This window comes from Diceros bicornis, chromosome 4, assembly GCF_020826845.1.
Source record: "Diceros bicornis minor isolate mBicDic1 chromosome 4, mDicBic1.mat.cur, whole genome shotgun sequence".
NCBI lineage: Eukaryota > Metazoa > Chordata > Mammalia > Perissodactyla > Rhinocerotidae > Diceros > Diceros bicornis.
The window spans coordinates 53,394,721-53,411,539 of record NC_080743.1 but is presented as its reverse complement, the minus strand read 5'-3'; the positions used below and the strand labels follow the sequence as shown (position 1 = coordinate 53,411,539).

At 48.4% G+C, this 16,819-nt stretch overlaps 1 protein-coding gene across 1 annotated transcript; it reads left to right on the top strand.

Moving 5' to 3' along the window:
* Window positions 1-297: 297 nt before the first annotated feature.
* ANKRD35 (ankyrin repeat domain 35) lies at window positions 298-15,225 on the top strand. The gene is made up of 13 exons (XM_058536270.1): window positions 298-340; window positions 5,756-6,008; window positions 6,777-6,865; window positions 7,215-7,279; window positions 8,102-8,159; window positions 8,352-8,422; window positions 8,748-8,854; window positions 9,484-9,668; window positions 10,310-10,347; window positions 10,514-12,529; window positions 14,093-14,182; window positions 14,424-14,489; window positions 15,066-15,225. Exons 1-13 carry the CDS (start codon window positions 298-300, stop codon window positions 15,126-15,128), a joined length of 3,144 nt encoding a protein of 1,047 aa, XP_058392253.1. The 3' UTR covers window positions 15,129-15,225.
* Window positions 15,226-16,819: the final 1,594 nt, after the last annotated feature.

Genomic DNA, 16,819 nt, shown 5'->3' with positions numbered 1-16,819 from the left:
TCGGAGCTGCGGGCGGATTCGGTCTGGGAGGGCGAGGCTTGAGACCAAGCCCATGTTGCAGCCGAGGATTGCAGGCTTTTTGCCTCTGCAACGGCGGAGTGGGGCAGGACCGGGGGCGGAGTTTTAAGCCCAGTCCTCGGGTTCTTGTCTCTGATTGAGCGGGGCGGGTCCCGGGGCCGGTCCAGCTCTGCTTTTGACAGCTCTCTCTCTCACAGCCGCAGTCGAGTCCGGTGGGTTCAGGAACCTGTGGCCCCGTTCTCCGCGCGTCCCCGTCCCCCCGTGGCCCTGGCCCCGGCCATGAAGCGCATCTTCTCCTGCTCCAGCTCACAGGTGGCGGTAGGTGCCAAATGTCTGAGAGGATGGGCATGAGGCTGGGGTCCAAGCCCTGTGGTGACAGAAGTCCTGGGTCCCGTCCCCCGTCTCCATGTACCATCGCCTTTTCTCTTTATCGATCTTTCCAGCTCCTCCACTCCTACAATGCAGCCTGCCAGCTCTGCCTTCCTCAACATCCTGTCCCCTAGCCTCTGACTTGCCTTCTAACCTGTGCTCTCCTCAAAGGACCTTTTCTTGTCCTCCTAGCATCTACACCCCCAACTTCTGATATGTTTTCTACAGCCCCTGCCCCCTCCTCAAAGCCCTGTCCTCTACTTCTGCTCTGTTTTCCAGTACTGAATTACCCCCAAGCATCTGCCCTATCCCCAGCCCCTGCTCAGCTCCAAGCTCCATTCTGTCTCCCAAGTCCTGCCCCACGGCCCCGTTTTCCAGCCCTGCCCTGTCCTCACAACCCTGCTCTCCCATATGGTCCTATCTTTGCTGTTTTCTGTCAGCCAAACAAGTACTTCCAGCCCCGTGCCTTCTCCTAGCCCTTCTTCATATAGTCTTCTCTGTCCTTGCCCCCATCTCACCTCATGCCACTTCCACTCCCATTCTCGAATCATCACCACTAGCTCTCAGACATCATTCCAAACCTCTTTCCAATTGGTGCTCCCACAATAGCAGCTTTCTCCTGTTCTCCCTTGCAACCTCTGCCCTCCTCTGCCCAGTGGTTGTTCAATCCCACTCTTCCTTATTTGCCCCAACCTCCTTCGGCCTGCCCTCTGTGGGTTAATCTTGCAGTCTGGCCAGCCTGACAGGCACTGCCAGAGGAGGCACAGTTGCCTGGCTGCTCCCCAAGGAACTGGGTAAGTTGCCTGCAGAATCCACCCTGGCCAGTTCACTGGAGTGTCTGGTCACCAGACTGGTTCTTGGGCTAGTCAAGGCCTTCTGCTTGCTTCTCCCCAGAATATTCCTTCATTCTAAACCCTCACCCAGTTGTTTAGGGCTTGTGCTCTGCTTCCTTTGACTGAGTTGAGGAAGAGTGATGGTGAGAGGAGAAGAGGATAGAGTGGATTCACTCTGAGACTTCCCAGTAGAAATCACTCTACTCCCCATGTTCTCCCAGAACAAATCACAAGGGAGAAGATTACAGAAGTTGGTGGCTCAGGGAAGGTATAGCTTCGTTTTCTCTGAAGATCTCTTACAGAGAGACCCTCTATCTGGGGATGAAATTTTCTGTGGATATTTGGATTATGGCTCATTTAGAAGTGTAGTAGCCAACTACCTGTAGTAATACTGCTTATCCTGACCTGACTTAGTGGTGTCATTCATAAGAAAGCATGAGAAATGCTCAGCTCACTCTGCATGGGCAGGCCACAGAAGCCTGGAAGTGAGCTATGAGGCAAGAGTAGGAACTCTGTTGAGGCCTGTCCTTGTCCCACTTACATTTGCTTCTCTACTTAGTTTCCACACATTGATCAACCAATCAAAAGGCATTTACTGAATGACTACTATAAGTAACAGAAACTGAGGCTACCCACACTCTGTCTTAACTCATAATGATTTTCTTATTCACATGGACTCTTCCCTAGTTACTGAAAGTCCTCCACCTTGCCCTTCCCTTTCAGGTTTGTGGAGTCTGCCTGCTCCTTAGGAATGGGGAAACTATTTCATTCTTCCTGATTCTCCAGTCCTTGGTCAGTGCCTGCCTTTCCAAGATGCTGGGGTGAGCAATGGGCTGAATGTTGGAATTTGAAAGCATCGCTTTGCCCTTCTTTACTCCAGCTCTACAGAGGTTTGGCCATGAAGAATTTCCACTCATTCTAAACTCTTCTTAGTATAACAAGATTATAGGTAAATTGGGTGGATTTAGAACTATCTAGCTGGAAAGAAAACTGTTTCCTCAGTCAGAATGGGATGACAAAAAGGTTGAAAATAGACCAGTTTCAGGGGCAAATTGTTTCCTCATGAAACTTCCCCAAACTTCTCATGATAAATTCCTCCACTCCCTGGGTGGCTAACCATTCTGGACTCATTTGTCAGAGAAATAGTGTGACAGCCTTCCTGGCCACTCCCAAAGCCTGGCTTCCCAGTCATGCCGGAAGATTGCCCTTGCCCATTCCCACTGCCAAACCTGGGTCCAGGGCAAGAGCCCTGCACCCTCAGATTGAGATAAGGACTGAAAGATCAGTGATCATTTAAAAATTAATCTAAGTTAGCAGAATATAGGAGGTTCAACAAGCAAACAAATAAAAACTCAGCTCCTGTAATCTCATTTTATTTTAGTCAAGTAGAGGATGCCTTTGACAGTGTCTTACATATTAGCTTACTCTGCCTACGTAAGAAGTAGACCAGAAAATAGCTTTGAACAATTGGCACTGGATCAGCTTAGAGGAATGTCAATTGCATCAAAAAAATTGAGAGTCAGCTCCTTGTTCCTCTAGGGCAGCCTTTCCATTTGCATTCACCTATCCTACAGCGGTAGCCACTCTTTTTCTCTCAACTGTTGGTATGTTCCATCTTGATAGGATGCTTATAGAGGCATACAGCCAGAGATACAGAGAGGCTGCAATTACTTCTACAAAGGATCCCTAATTTTGGCTACAGAAATACAAAGCTTATCCTTGTTTTCGAGTTTGCTGATTAATTTGGTGATTGCTCCCTTGAGGCTGAGATGGTAATCCAGTGCCTCTTTTCCAAGGTGCTGGGGTAAGCAATGTACTAGATCTTGGAATTTGGAAGCATCCGTCTGTCCTTCACCCTAGCTCTGCAGAAGTTTGGCCATGATGAATTTCCACCTATACTAAACTCTTCTTAGTATAACAAGATTATAGATAAATTGGGTGGATTTAGAACTATCTAGCTGGAAAGAAAAATACCTATATTGCTAAGAAGCACCTTTACCATCAATACAGCTTGGCTGTTATGCATTGGCTGATATGAGCAAGACCTCTTCCTCCCACTCCCCTAGATGGAGAATTCTGAGCCCAGGAACAAAATATGCCCAGCAAGGCTAGGAAGGATGGAGACTGGAACTAATATTTATTGCACCTACTATGTGACAGACATAGTGCTAGGTGCTTTAAATGGCGTTGTATCATTAGGAAACCAAGGTTCAGAGAAGTTACATGCCTAAATTCACAAGGATAAAAAGTGTTAGAATTGGGATTTTATTTACTTATTTTTTTCTTTTGTTAGGAGATCAGCCCTGTGCTAACATCTGCCAACCCTCCTATTTTTGCTGAGGAAGACTGGCTCTGGGCTAACATCCATGCCCATCTTCCTCCACTTTATGTGGGAGGCCGCCACAGCATGGCTTATCCAAGCGGTGCATGGGTGCGCGCCAGAGATCCAAACCCGGGCCCCCAGCAGCAGAATGCGTGCACTTAACCACTTGCGCCACCAGGCCGGCCCCTAGAATTGGGATTTTAAACAGAGAACTTCAGATTGAGGTCAGCTGATGGCAGTGTCCTGTGTGGAGGTGTAGTTGTAGCTCTCCACTTTTTCTGAGAGTGACATGGCCCCCAAGGGACATTGGATAATGTGTTCTTACACCTCAGGGTCTACTGGTATGTGGATCAGTCATTTTGCTTATTTTGTCCTTTGAGAATCAACCTGTTTGGAGACTCTTCTTCGCGGAGGGAGTAGCATCTGAGGGTGGGTGGTTTTGCCCTGGAGGCAGTCTTAGACTATTTAAAAATAAATAAATGTTCTTCCATAGCTTTGTAGTAGTATGGTCTGGTGGTGAGAACTAGGATTGGGCATCAGATGGCCTGGGTTCTAATCTCAATTTTACCACTATTTTGTGGTGTGACCCTGGACAGTTATCTAACCGCAGTGTGCTTCAGTTTCTTCTTCTGTCAAATAGATAAAATAATATTAGCCCTAACTACTTTCCAGCGCTGTTGAGAGGCTAATTGAAATGGCACTTAAAAGGGCAATGAGGAATCACAAGTGCTGAACAGGAGTATTACCTCAGAATCCATCTACCTTAGATAATTTTATGGTTTGGGTATTTAAAATCTTTCCTGTTTTTGATGAATAATTTGCCCTGACTATGTAAACAGTATTTGAAAAGGAGTTATTTGGCTTCCATAGACTCTATTTTTTTCCACCTCCTCCCACAGCCTCTTGTTGAGATTACACCTCATAAAATGCAATGTGCCATCACCAATCCCCACCACTTCCTGTTTTGTTAGAAGGATGCCATACACTTTTATGGCTCTTTACAGTTTACAAAGAAATGTTATATACATTAGCTCATTTAATACTCACAACATGATGAGGTAGTTATTATTTCCCACATTATATAGATGAGGAAATAGGTTAGAGGTGTTCAGTGGCTTACTCTAGGTCACATAGCTGAGAAAGTCGTTGAACCAGGCCCTGAACTCAGGCCTGCTGACAAAAATATTCACCTAGGGCTCTTTTTACCATACCACAGATTTTTGCACCCCTTCTTCCTTTCCGTTCCCCTCTCTGGATCAAACCAGGCTTTTTTTGTGCTTTCAACCCTGGGTGTTTTTACACAGCTCTTTCTCTTTCACGCCCTGTGTTACTTCAATTATTGTAATCACCCCACCACCCGCAAAAGTCAAGCTGGAATGATAGAACAATGCATGCCCAGGTGTGGCTGTTGTCTGGGACAGCTGCTCACTGCCAGGAAAATGAGGAGGGAGGCGAGGGAGAGGAAGGGGAGCTACCTCTTGGTTGTTGTTGCCATGGAAAGGGAAGAGTGACTAGCTAAAGGGCCTAGATATGAGAAGGAGAAACAGAAACTGTGCTTCTCCTCCCAGTTTTGGGGCCCAAAGCCAATGGGTAGAGATGGTATGGCTAGGTATTTGGACTCCTGGCTGTGACCTGAAGCTAGTTGCCTTGATCTCTCAAATATCTGAAGACAAAAAGTGGAGCGACATGGGGAGGTGAAAGGCCATGTGAGCCCAATCAGGAGTGGTCAGTTTGGTTCATTCTGCTGCAACAAGACCTAGAGAGCAAAAGGGAAAGGAGTCATGGCTAGGACTGCTCTGAGGTTGTGCACCTGACAATAATCATATGATGATAAGAAGACATTTGAAATACTATGCATTTAGTACTCAAAAATGACTTTTTGTGTGTGTGTGTGTCAGAGGAAGATTAGCTCTGAGCTAACATCTGTGGCAATCTTCCTCTATTTTGTTCATGGGTCACTGCCTCAGCATGGCTGAGGAGTGGTGTAGGTCCGCGCCCAGGATCCGAACCCACGAACCCGGGCCCCCAAAGTGATGTGCACTGAACTTAACCCCTACACCATGGGGCCGGCCCCTCAAAAATGCTTTTAATTTAGTAGTCCAAGCACCTTTTGGTCCAAAGCTGGCAATAACCAGCAGTAGTTCTTGTTGGCATAGGAGTTGGTGACTATTTAACTGGCCCACCTAAGAAGGACTAAATGATCTAGGCTGAGTGACTTGTGGAACATTGAAAGGACCACAGGGATGTCTCTTTTCTTTGGCTTGGCATCCTAACCATCTCCCTCTTTTCTTTCTCCACACCACCCCCATCATACAATTTGTGGCTCTGGACCAGGTGGAGAGATGGAACCGCCGTGATCAGAAGCTGCTGGAGGCAGTGCAGCGAGGGGATGTGGGACGCGTGGCTGCCCTGGCCTCCAGGAAGTCGGCCCGACCCACCAAGCTAGACTCGAACGGCCAGTCCCCGTAAGTCAGTCCTCCTGACCCCACCCTTGGTATGTGGTTCTCTTTAAAAGCCCCAAACCCCAATATGATGTAGCACCAGGGAATGCCTACAACTTCAGAGCCCTTTTTGTCTTAATTAGCAAGCATATCAATAAATCTTTGCTATGTATCAAGTGCTGTACAAGGTGAGGGAAGAAAATATTGTCCCTGAGCTCCATCCACCTCACAACCCAGATCGACAACACTGACAAAAAAGGACATAAAGCCTATGAAACAAACAGAAAACTGATACATTCACTAAATAGAGTATTTATTCATTGCACAAGTAGGAGAGTGTGTATGCTTAGGAAATTAGGAATGAAGTGGTAGCCATGAGAGTCAAATGGCTAGAAGGAGTGACAAGAACAAGGGGGATATTATCCCTTGTTTCTGCCCAAGTCAACCTTCAAACGTCCACCCCTCTGCTCTGCTCTGGCTGACTCTTTCTGTGACACTTCCAGTCTGCTAAGGGTCCTGTCTCAGAGCAACGGGTAATTATGTGTTTCCTGGACACCCCTGCAGTAGTCTGAGATTGCTTGAGACCATTTTTGTTTCCAGCTTCCTCTGACTTTATGACAGTAGGCCGTATAGCTTTCTCTTTCTCAGAAAGTCAGACTAGCGGAGCTTCCCTCTCTGCTTTTGGGATTAGCTTTGGGGTGAGGGAGCATAGCAGGTAGTGCTTATTAAGCTTCTCCCACTCCTCATTCCCTGGTCCCTTCATCCTCTCCCTCTCGGCTTTGATTCTGGCAGGTTTCATCTGGCAGCCTCCAAAGGCTTGACAGAATGTCTGACTATACTGCTTGCAAATGGGGCCGACATCAATAGCAAGAATGAGGATGGTGAGTAAGTCTGAGCACTGGGTCATGCTGCTTGCTTTTCTCTTTGCAGCAGCAGTGGGGGCCAGTGCTGGGCCCTGCTGGAGGTTCCAACTATAGCCCCCTGCTTCTCTCCTCATAAATTCTGACCAGCATCCTTCCAGGGGTTCCACTCCCTGCATACCTCACCCCCACTCCCACAACCACCACAGGTACCAGGCACTTGGGGAACAGGAACTTCTGGCCCTGTGTGGCTGAGAGCTTCTCTCTCTAATCTCCCTCTGATTATCTGTGCCTCTGCTGCCCTCCCTCCCTGTGAGTCATGGGCATGCATGGGGCCACCCACCCTCCCTACCCCTCTTTCTCTTTCCAGGAAGCACCGCCCTGCACTTGGCCACCATCTCCTGCCAGCCACAATGTGTCAAGGTCCTGCTGCAGGTAAGAGCAACCCCTTGATACTATTCCTGCGAAGAGAATAAGTGGACCCAGAGTCTCCTAACTTTATCTTGTAGTCACAAGCAATATTTGGTCAAATATACCCCATTCATCCCCAATAAGAGAGCTGGTAATCATTTATTCATTAACTCACAAACATTTATTTAACACCTACTGTGTGAGGCAACATGCTTAATGCTGCCCTCGAGGGCAGGTCACAAAGCAGAGTTGCCAGGGACTGACTGTCAGTCAGTCAATATGCATATGTTGAGCTCTGCCACTGGCAGGGCCACTGTGGACACTAACTGCTGTGATGATGGGCAGGTAGAAGGAGGGAAGAGGTGTTCAAATTAAACCAAAACCCTACTCTCTGTTTTTGAGGAGTTTGTAGTCTAGGAGCACAAAGAAAAATATACATGTGAAATGACATGTGGACAATTTAAAAATAAGTCTCCAAAAGTACAAAAGGCACAATTCAACAGGCTATTGGACAGATGGCTGTTCTGCTTTTGTTCTTCTTGGCCCTTTCCAAGTTTCCCAATTACAGTATGATCCTAAAGTATTAGTCATGGACTCAGGTGTCATTTTCCCTAACATGTTTAAGAAAAACATATTTTTCTTAAGCCCTAGGTTTAAGAACCAGGGCTGAAATTCAGGGCTACCTATCATCGTCAAGGAATGGATTGGGCTTGCCTAGTAGCTGGCCAAAGCCATGGTCCTCCTGCCCCTCCCCATGGTACTATGGAAGTTGGTGACCCAACAGGGGGTAGGGATGAGGATGTTAACGCTATGCTCCATGCTACTTCCCTTTGTTGCTGTTTGCAGCACGGTGCCAATGAAGATGCTGTGGATGCGGAAAATCGTAGTCCGTTGCACTGGGCAGGTGTGTGGCATGGGACTGGTGGGCAACAGGGCTGCAGGGACCATAGAGTGGGAAGGGAGGGGAGGATAACATTTGGTGGGAAGGGTAGGCCAGGGCTGACTGCTAAAATGTTTGGAGGGGATGTTGCATCATGGTCTGACTAGGTGTCCTTCCTGCTTCCCCTTAACCCAATCATCCCTTAACCCTCTCCAGCCTCCTCTGGCTGTGCCTCAAGTGTGCTCCTGTTGTGTGACCACGAAGCCTTCCTGGATGTCCTGGATAACGTGAGTGTCAGCTGGGTAGCTGGGCAGCTGGGCAGTGCCCTACACAGGGAGGCTGCTGCTCTCTCTGACCTTGATTGGCCAAGTTCAGTGACCAGGGGTTGTGCAGCACCGCCTCCTCTTCCTTTTTCCCCTGCTCCTCCTCCTCTTCCTCACAGAGAGGTTAAGCCTTATCTTCTGGAGAGCTTCTAACCCTCTGAAAAGGAGCATCTAGCCCCAGGACGTGTGTTTTTTTCTGGAGAGGTGGGGGTAGAGGGGAGTTTGTAGGATTGTGTCAAACTCCTAGCTCCCCCTGGCTCCTCATGAACCCCCTCCTCACAATCTGCAGGATGGACGTACCCCCCTGATGATTGCATCACTGGGTGGTCACGCAGCTATCTGCTCACAGCTACTGCAGAGAGGCGCCCGAGTAAATGTCACAGACAAAGATGACAAGTGAGCCTTCCCCATCTTCCCTCCCCAAATCTAGATCCTGACCAATCTAGAAAGGAGCCACTGGGCAAAGTGTGTGTGTGTGTGTGTGTGTGTGTGTGTGTGTGTATTAGGGAAAAAGGCAGGTTGGACTCTGTTTTCTTGGGAACCTCTTTCCTTCCAAGTGGTGGTTTAGAACTCTGCCTGCTGCCTCACTGTTTTCTTCTTGGGGAGTTGAGAAAGTTTTCCTTATAGTTTCCTACTCAGCTGCTGCCACCACCATCTTCCTAGCATAGATGACTCCAGAAGTAGAATCAATACTTCTGAACCCATTAGTTTAATTTTCCGGTTTTCAAACTATCTTCTAAGCAATGGAATCCTTTTTTCCAATAAAGAATTTATACAGAAGGTCAATATATAAGGCAGATAAAAATGGAGCCCTTCCAATTAGCCTTCTACTTTCTAATGCTGCAGCTCCAAGGAATGACATTTGAAGAGTTCTGGCCTGGTCTAATGCTTTATCATTGGCTAGTGTTGCTCTGTGGTTCTCCTGACCACACTGAGTGAGACCTGACCCTGTGATGGAATTTCTGGAACCAGGACTCCTGGATTCCATGGGGAAAGCCTATGCTCAGGTTTGTCCCAACCCACAGATCGGCTCTGATCCTGGCCTGTGAGAAAGGCAGCGCTGAGGTGGCTGAACTGCTCCTGAGCCATGGAGCAGATGCGGGGGCAGTGGACAGCATGGGGCATGATGCTCTGCATTATGCTCTACGCACACAAGACAAGGTGCTGTGGAGGCTACTGCGGCAGGCCCTGAACCGGCGGTGGCGGGGAGGTAAAGCCGAGTCCCTTTTGTAACTTCAAGATTCTCCTCGATAGCCTTAGAATCAAAGAAACTTCTTGGAATCCCATTTGTTCCCATGGAAGTTCACATCTGACAAATAATTGTCACTTTAATTGAAAGCTTACTTATTTATTGCTGCTACTATGAAATGAACCCAAATTCCCAAAAGCATGGTCACAAAATTCCTTAATGTAAATTTGTCTCTCACTGAGGGCCACTCTGGCTAGTACTATTGCTAGCATTTATGAGTTGTAATTGTACATCTATTTGTGTGATTTGCTAGTCAATCCTCTCTCTTCCCTACTAGACTGTAAACCCCTCAGATGATAGGCCATTTCTGTTTTGCTCACCATTGAGGTCCTGGTGCCTATAACAGTGCCTGGCACAGTGTCCAGTAAATGAGTGAGTAAACAAAACAAATGAGCTGTCTCATCTCTGGATCGAGAACCAAGGTTGCTGGATAGTTAGGGACCCATTGAACAGGGGTGGCTTCCAGCACCAGGAAGACATGTTTAGTAAGGGTTATTACACTGACAGGCCACTCCTCTCAGAGAAAGTCTCAAGACAGAATCTGGGCTAGAAGCACATGGGATCTGTCTCCTCTCTCATTTCCCCCATGTCTTTTCACATAGGTCAGGGACTAGTTCAACATCCAGATCTTCCATCTCAGGTAAGACCCTAAGTGCCTCTCCTTTTTGCTTCTGCCCCACCCCAGGCTATCCCACTGGAATATCAGGCTGTGATCCTTGGGGCATCGAGATAGTCTAAGAGAAGAAAGGCCCTCCTGGGGCTAGGTTAGCTGCCTGGCTTTCTTCACTGTTCCTTTTTCTACATAGGCCTCTCCATCTGAGCCTCAGGTGGGTTCTCCACAGAAGAGCCCATGGAGAGCGGAGCCTGAGGAGGAGCAGGAGGAAGAGGAGGATGAAGAAGACCCATGCTTAGAGGAGTGGAGGTGGAAGTATGAAGAGGAACAAAGGAAAGTTTCTCAGTTGGAGCAGGAGCTGATACGAAAGACAGAAGAGTGTAAATCTCAAGCTGCAGCCTACCTGGGCCTGGAGAACCAGATTCGGGAGCAGGTGCAGGAGCTGGGGCACCTCCTATCCCGAGAGCCCAGAGCTCCAAGAGAGCAGGGCTCTAGTCTCCAGCCTGGAGGAGATGGCATAGAGCAGGGTTGTCCCCTGGACCTGCTGACTGAGCACATACAAGAGCTAAAGAAGCAGCAGCAAGCAGCAGCTGCAGCTGCAGGAAACCCAATATTAGCTTCCAAGAAGGCAGAGGATTCAGCCCCAGGGGAGATCCAGTATGAAGCCCATGTGAGGGCCCAACCAGAAGAACAAGGGCCACCCCAGAGCCCAAGGTCTGAGACCATTGGGAAAGCCACAGGACAGCAACTTACCACCAATGGTGGACAGGCCCTTAGCCCTGATCATACTGACCAGCTGCATGCTGACCAGAAGGAGAGGCCCCAGGCCCCAGGGACTGAACCAACAGGCACAATGGCTGAACCAGTGGGCACAGCAGCCATGAACCAGCTCCTGCTACAACTAAGGGAGGAGCTGGCTGCTGTGTGGCGAGAAAAGGATGCTGCCCGGGGGGCTTTGTCAAGACAGGTCTTGGAGGGAGCTCTGGGGACACCCCGGGCTGAGGCTGCAGCAGCTGCCTGGGAGAAGATGGAGGCCAGGTTGGAGCAGGTGCTGGTGAGGCTGGATCGGGCAAAGGCAGGACTACAGATGAAACCTGAGGCCCCTGCCCAGGAGCACAGAGAGAGAGCCCCAAAGGCAGGCCCAGGGACCATCACCAAAGAGGATGAAGGGAGGGAGAAAAGGGCTCCTGGGGCCCGGGGAGAGACTCTAGGGGCCCCTGGAGGGGAACAGATGCCTGGAGAAGGCCTGGCAAAGGGACAGCTGGAGAAAGAGGTGTCAGCACTGAGACTGAGCAACAGTAACTTGCCGGAGGAGTTGGCGGAGCTGGGGCAGGAGCGGCAGCGGTTGCAGCGGGAGCTGCAGTCCCTGACCCAGCGGCTCCAGCGGGAGTTTGTGCCTAAGCCAGAGGCACAGGTCCAGCTACAGCAGTTGCGGCGGAGTGTGGGGCTGCTGACAGATGAACTGGCCATGGAGAAGGAGGCCACCGAGAAGTTGCGGAAGCGCCTGGCCACCCAGAGCAGCGGCCTCCGAGGGCTGTGGGACTGCCTGCCCCCAGACCTGGTGGGCAAGGGGAGTACACGAGGCATAGCCGAGCCCCTGGAGGAGCTGCAGGCCTGCATCAGCACCCTGGTAGACAGGCACCGTGAGGCCCAGCAGGTGCTGGCTAGGCTGGAGGAGGAAAATCAGCAGCTGCGAGGGTCCCCTGCCCCACGTGCGGAGCCAAGCACCCCCTCAAAGGACCCAGCATCCCCCCAAGTGGCTGCTCTGGAGCAAGACTTGGGGAAGCTGGAGGAAGAGCTGCGGGCCGTTCAGGCCACAATGAGTAGAAAGAGCCAGGAGATTGGGAAGCTGAAGCAGCTGCTTTACCAGGCCACAGAGGAAGTGGCTGAGCTGAGGGCCCGAGAGGCGGCCAGCCTGCGGCAGCATGAGAAAACTCAGGGTTCACTGGTGGCTCAGGCCCAGGCTTGGGGCCAGGAGCTAAAGGCTTTGCTGGAAAAGTATAACATAGCCTGCCGGGAAATGGGTCGGCTGCGGGAGGCTGTGGCCGAGGAGCGCCGCAGGAGCGGGGACCTGGCTGCAAGGGCTGCCGAGCAGGAGCGCCAGGCCAGCGAGATGCGCGGGCGCTCGGAGCAGTTTGAGAAAACAGTGGAGCTGCTGAAAGAGAAGATGGAGCATCTCATTGGGGCTTGCCGGGATAAGGAGGCCAAGGTGAGCAGGCGAGACAGCTGTAGGGAACATTGGGGAAGATTTCTGTGTGTTTAATGGTTTGCTAATTTGAATCCACCTTTGGTTAGTCAGATTAATAGCCCAAACAGAAGGCCAACCATTTGCAAAGACCACACTATGTTCTCCTTGGTCTGAGGGGGTTTGGGGTTGAGACTGCAGGTGAGGTAAGGTATAAACAGAAGGGAGAAGGGGTCTTACCTATCAAAATTTGGGACTCAGGGTTCAGAAGCAGTGTGGTCAGGGCTACCACCAGTGGAGTCCTATGGTTTATTAGCATTTTGACTTACATAGTGCATTAGCCTGGGAAGAGGTCTGATAATATGGTGGGTTGTGGTTTTGAGGTTCTGAGGGGGTGACTCAGGGGCTGATGGGTTAAGAAAAGTAGACTAGGCTATAGCCCCTCTCCTCCCCTCCCACTTCGATTGGAGTAGGTTCTACAAGATTTCCATTGACAAAGGGGGCGCCAATGCAAAGAAAAAAAGTTTGAAAACCACTGTGTTGGATACCTGAGTTTCCTAATGATTGCTCCAAAAGTGAGTGTAAATCTACATGTTTCTAGCAGACGTATTTTATGAATTCTAAAAAGTCAGTTTACAAATAAACTTTGCAATTCTAGAACTACCTATGAAATGAATGAATTCAGACTTCTTATTAAAATTTGTATACATGATCAAATTTAGAATGATTAAAAAATATAGGGAGTATACATTTTATATAATATAGACTGCATGAAAATAGAAGAAATGTTATACAGAATAGGAATCAGTGTGAGGAGGGGCTAATCAAAGAAAGGAGGAATTTTGTGTTGGTGTTGAAAGAGAAGATGAAAGTAGACAAATGGGAAAAGAAAATATTTTGGTAGACTCTGGACTGAGATTTTCTGGATTTGATTTCAGTTTCAAAATTTACTGACTGATCTTGGGTGAGTTCTCTTAGAGCCTCTAAGTCTCTAAGTCTCAGTTTTCTCATCTACAAAATGGGGATAATAATAGGGTTGTTGTGAGGATTACATTAAATAAGATATTATATTTAAAATACTCAGAACAATTTTGGCAAATGGTAATTACTCAATAAAAGTTAGCTATTTTTATTATTCCTATTACCACCATTCCTATTACTGCTGGTTGTCATTAACTACATTTGTGCCTCAGCCTTACAAACCACAAAAACTCATCTCCATTTCCCTTAGTGGTCAGCAGTCAGAAGTAGGTCAGGATCCAGTACAGAGTTAAGAGCATGGACCATGAATGCAAAGAGATCTTGGTTCAAATCATGATTTCATCACTTATTAGCTGTATGATTTTGACAAATTACTTAACTCAGGTTCCTTATCTATAAAATGTGAATAATACTTCCCTCAGAGAAGTATTGTTCTTCTCAGAACAGAAGAAGAGCTCTTTTGAGTATTAAATGAGACAATGTGTATAAAAGTGTCTGGCACATATTAAATACCTAATAACAGGAAACTGACCTTGACCCTGGGTGGTATTGGAGTGGGAAATGACTTGGGCCTCATTGGTTCCCTTTCTTTCCTTTTGGCCTCAGATCAAGGAATTGTTGAAGAAGCTGGAGCAGCTTTCAGAGGAGGTCCTAGCAGTTCGGGGAGAAAATGCTTGCCTTGCCCTGCAGTTGCAGGTGTGTTTTGGCCCTCAGGGAAATGGACACTGCTAGAGAAGAGAGTGGACAGTGGAAGTGATGTAGATGTGGCAGAGATTCTGGGAACTGCAGAGGCCTGGCCAGGCAGTGGGCCAGTGATGGGCCAAGGGAGCCTAGCTGGCACAGCTGACCACTTCATTTTATTGCTCCTCATGCTTGGGGGATCAGGGTGAGTGTGGGGAAGGTGGTCACGTAACTTCCCATTGATGCTCCCTCCCAGGATTCCCAGAAGAACCACGAAGAGATCATCTCCACCTATAGGAATCATCTGCTGAATGCTGCTCAGGTGAGCATGGAGGGAGGTAGAGACAAAGAGCGGGCAGGGGGCATTGCATTTGGGGTCCCTTCTTCTACCTGCACATACTTGTCATTTCTTGGAAATCTAGACTTTAGATGCTTGGTGCCAGGTCTCTGGATCTCAATTGTTAGATCAAGAGAAGTTGTACATGAGTGTGAGGAGGGAGAGTATTTGCCCCTCCTTTTCAATTCCCTGATCTGCTGTAAGGCCTTTTCCTGTCCCTTATGTCCTTTCTCAGTTTCCTCCTGAACCAAATTATCCCTCACCAAGGAAGAAGAGGTGGGGGGCTTGCTCCTTTATTAGGAAAAATAATAACTACAAAGAATCAAACACTTATTGTATACCAGGTGATTTGCTTCATATTCATAGTTGTAACCCTCACAGCAATCCTGAAAAGTAGACGTTGTTATCTTCCTTGAAAGATTAGGAAACAGCCATGGAGAAGTTAAATACTGTGAGGGCACATAGTAATAGCATTCCACTACACCACAGAACCTCTCCCTTGTCTGCCTCTCCCCATTTTCTGTTCTTCATCTCCTTTTATTTCTTTCCTGCCACCTACAGGGCTACATGGAACAAGATGTGTACAATATCCTACTGCGAATCCTCAGCATGCAGGAGGACTGAGGCAGCCTGTGCCCTGAGGAATTCCAGATTTCTCTGTAGTGAGTTGAGGGATAAGGGAAGGAGCCTGGGAGAAATGACTTGGGAAAGGAGGCTTAAGGATGGGAATTGGAGTCTCCTTTTGCCCCAGGTAGTAGCTGACTCTAGGGAGTCCTGTGGGACATAGAGCACTTGAAGTGAGGTCAATTGAGAAGACACAATATGGGGAATCACTGGGTGGAGTCAGGAATCAGTGAGCAGGTAGATTGAAGGAGGCTGACTTAAGGGATGGAGGCTGAAAAGAGGAGCTGAGTGACTCTCCTAAGGTCTGAGGTAGAGAGATACCAGGGAAAGATGAGTGATGGTGGGATAGTGGTGCAAATTTATTTCCTAGAGTGGGACTCTACAAATTCCAGAATCTCTCCTTCACTCCCACACCACTCATTCAAAGAGTAGTCATCCCCATTCTTCTCCCTGCCCCTATGCTGGTGGCCATCTTCTCCAGTGCAGATAGACAAGGATCTCCTTCAGCATCTTGGCATGGGTGGGAGGAGACTGAGGATATGGAAGTGTGTACATTTCAACCTTGAATTTCTTCTTTCAGGGAACAAGAGCATTCCTGGTTGCCAGAGGCTCCATCAGGCTGTGGTGGGTTGGGGGGTGGCCACTAGGGGTGGTGTGGGTGGGGCTTCACCTGACACTATGGACCCCAGACCTGAAAACCTGAAGCCTGGAATCAGCATGGATGAGACCAGAGGCAGTGTGGATGGAAGCCAGCGCTATGGAAAATAAAGCAGGAGGCAGGATGGTGCTGGGTGTTGTTTTTTCTGTCTAAAGGGCTGTGACGGAAGGAATCTTTTTCATTCCTCTTTGATCACAAATGGCCTCATAAGTCAGCAGCTTTCAAACTTTGATTATGACCCACAGTAAGAAATACATTTTGCATCCTGTGTACATACCTGAAATAATATTTACCCTTACTATTTCTATTCTATTCTATTCTCTGCTACTATGCTCCACCGAAAAAATATTGGTCACAATACATCCACTAATGGGTCAAGATCTACTTTGAAAAACAGCATTCCCACAGTTTGAAAAACAGCCCTCCGTTAAAGTGGGGATTGACACTCCTCTCTTTCTCAAATTTGTCTCATATTGACCAACACAGCTCTGATCTTTTTTCTCTACCTTGGGACTCCTGAGTCTACTATCTTTTTCAAGGAGAGATTGAGAGACCTGGTTTTTCTTCAGGATGTACAATCTAAAGTGTTCTATTATGTGTTAAACGATGTGTCTAGATTTGAGGCACATGGTTTCATGTGGTCAGTGTTCTTTGCCCCAGGTGCAAAGAGGGATGAAAAGTCTGATTCCTGGAAAAGGGATGAAGGGATATCAGAGTTGGCTTCTTCCCTCCAGTTCTGTTCTCACACTAAAAAAATGTATCTCTCTTGGCCACTTCCCCTGGGTCTCCTCCCCTTCCTGCCCCTCCACCAGCCAGACTGCTAGGTGAGAGTGAGGCAGTGAGTTTCTCCAAAATCTGTAATTGCGGTTTGGTGGCCCACACACTGATCCCTCCCCATTCCTTCTCTCAGCCCGCCCCCTGCTGGGTTATGCTGGGTCAGCCGGCAGTGGTTTGGCAGTAAAGAGACTGCTTTGAGAGAAGAATGGGGAGGGGCTGCTGTGGAAGGCAGGGGGCCACACAAGGTCTGCGGAGC